At 55.1% G+C, this 2,371-nt stretch overlaps 1 protein-coding gene across 1 annotated transcript in view; it reads left to right on the forward strand.

Annotated features, from left to right (window-relative positions):
• Nucleotides 1-653, forward strand: part of LOC133026132 (cyclin-dependent kinase 5 activator 1-like) — a 1,966-nt gene extending 1,313 nt beyond the window's left edge. Inside the window, exon 2 of the mRNA XM_061092994.1 lies at nucleotides 1-653. This exon is cut by the window's left edge and continues 537 nt beyond it. Within this exon, the coding sequence (XP_060948977.1) occupies nucleotides 1-653 (653 nt within the window).
• The last annotated feature ends 1,718 nt before the right edge of the window (nucleotides 654-2,371 follow it).

Below are 2,371 nucleotides of genomic sequence, written 5' to 3' on the forward strand. Positions count from 1 at the left end.
TGAGCAGCTACGAGGGCCCAGCGGGACTGGGCCTGGGGCTGGGCTACGGGATGGGGCTGGGTCAGGGGCACGGATACGCCTACAGCAAATCCCAGCTGCTCTCCTCTGTGAAAAAAGTCCCGGTGAACACGGTGACATCGTCTCCGAAGCGTGTCATCGTCCAGGCGTCCACCAGCGAGCTCCTGCGCTGCCTGGGGGAGTTCCTGTGCTGTCGCTGCTACCGCCTGAAGCATCTGTCCCCGGCCGACCCGGTGCTGTGGCTGCGGGCCGTGGACCGCTCGCTGCTGCTGCAGGGCTGGCAGGACCAGGCCTTCGTCACGCCGGCCAACGTGGTCTTCGTCTACATGCTGTGCCGAGACGTGGTGGACGGCGACCTGGTGGCGTCGGAGCACGAGCTGCAGGCCATCCTGCTCACCTGCCTCTACCTGTCCTACTCCTACATGGGCAACGAGATCTCCTACCCGCTCAAGCCCTTCCTGGTGGAGGCGGGTAAGGAGGCCTTCTGGGACCGCTGCCTCGCCATCATCGACGCCACCAGCGCCAAGATGCTGCGCATCAACGCAGACCCGCACTTTTTCACACAAGTATTTGCCGAACTCAAGAGGGAAGGCGGCTGTGGGCCTCAGGATTACAATCGGCTGCTGGACCGGTGAGAGGAGGACTCCGAGCACATCCTTGCCGACCGCATGCCTTTTTGTATCTCATGCACACAACCACTTGCACACAGACACACACATTTGTCTCGTACAAACGTCCCTCCACGTTTTCTGCCGATGTTCCGCAGAAACAAAGAAGGCCTGGCTCGACTTTATTTATTTATTCATCCGTATTTGTTGCCTCCCCAGATTGAAACTGAGAATTGAAACGTTTCCTCTGAAGATTATCTCTGATTATTGGCCCATGAACACAGTTGTTGTCTCCCCCCCCCACTGGAATATCCACTTGAGTTTACATAAAAACAACCATTTGCACCATTTGCTCCACCTGTCCCCCCCCCCCCCAACGACCCCATGTGGCTGGTCCCAGTTGTCCCAGCTGCCCCTGTGGATCTGCACCACCTCCTCTGCTACCTGAGTCTGAATGTCATCACTCAGCATGAGGCAGCACGGGAGCGCCAAGGTTTTCTCTCTGGTTATTCTCACGACAACATGGATTCAAATAACGTTTTCCTCAGTGACAGAACAATCCACAAGGGGCCGGGTGGTTTCCTGGACGATACAAGGACACGTCTCGACATCCACTGCTGGTTTAAGCCCCGAGTGCCAGCGGTGAAGAGTGACTCAGAGCGACGGGAGCAGCTGATTGGTCCATGTTGTGTCCCCACTGGTCCTGCTGTGCGTTGTGTAATCAGGAGAGCTAACGGACCAGGCTCTGCTTCGTGGAGCCTTATGAGGGTCGGGTGGCCTGGAGGGGGGGACAGTTGCTGTGTGGACTCCTCTGTGTTTATGTCTAATCTAATCTGGAGACAGTTTCCTGGTGGACGCAGAATGCCTGACGTGTTTTGTGTGTGTGCACAGCCCTGAGTGTGTGTGTGGACGGCAGCCGGGGTCATCAGCTGTTTACCCCGTCCTTTGTTCCCTGCGTCTTGTTGACAGGGCACCCGCGGCCGTGGTTTTAATGAGATTAGCAGATTAGTGCAGCCCCCCCCCCCCCCCCCGTCCGCTCTCAACCTCTGCCCTCCTCTTGTCCACCCGGCCGCCCTGCAGAGCTTCACCCTGCTGATCCAGGCCGGGCGGCACTGGGGCTGGACCGTAAGCACAACACACATGTGCACAAACGCACATTTAAATACCTCTGTCGTGTGCATTTTGTTTATCCTGCACGAAGTCAACGTTGTGTGTGTGTGTGTCTGTCTGTTTGGGTGTACGTCTCGGGCTCAGAGGTGGAGGCAGGAAAGTGCTGCACGAGCGATCCAGGCAGGAGTGACAGATGAGCGGCGTTGTGGTTGACAGGGTTTGTTGTTGTTGCCTCTGAACTTGTCCCACTTTCCCATCAGTCACTTGCGTGTCCTCATCTGTCGTCAGGAGGCTTTCGGATACAGGGACGTGTTTCCTCCCATAACTCAGGTCTCTGGCTAAATTATTCCCTCGAATGAACCATTGGCATTTGTGCTTGGGTAGTTTCAATCTGTGTTTTCCCATGTGTTCATATGCGTGTTTGTGTGTGTCAGAGGAGGGTCACAGATGAGCCTATGGTTCATCGGTAGTAATGCACTGAAGAAGAAGTGAATTCCCTGAATTTCTGTCAAAGCAGATCGTATTAGATATGTTTCCAGCTGGATTTTATGTCCCTAGAAATCTAGAAAAATCGTTTCCTGCTGCAAAAGATCACAGATCAACAAAGTTTACAGTTCAACCTTCGATGCCGACTT

The sequence above is a fragment of the Limanda limanda genome, chromosome 19 (genome assembly GCF_963576545.1).
Source record: "Limanda limanda chromosome 19, fLimLim1.1, whole genome shotgun sequence".
Classification (NCBI taxonomy): domain Eukaryota; kingdom Metazoa; phylum Chordata; class Actinopteri; order Pleuronectiformes; family Pleuronectidae; genus Limanda; species Limanda limanda.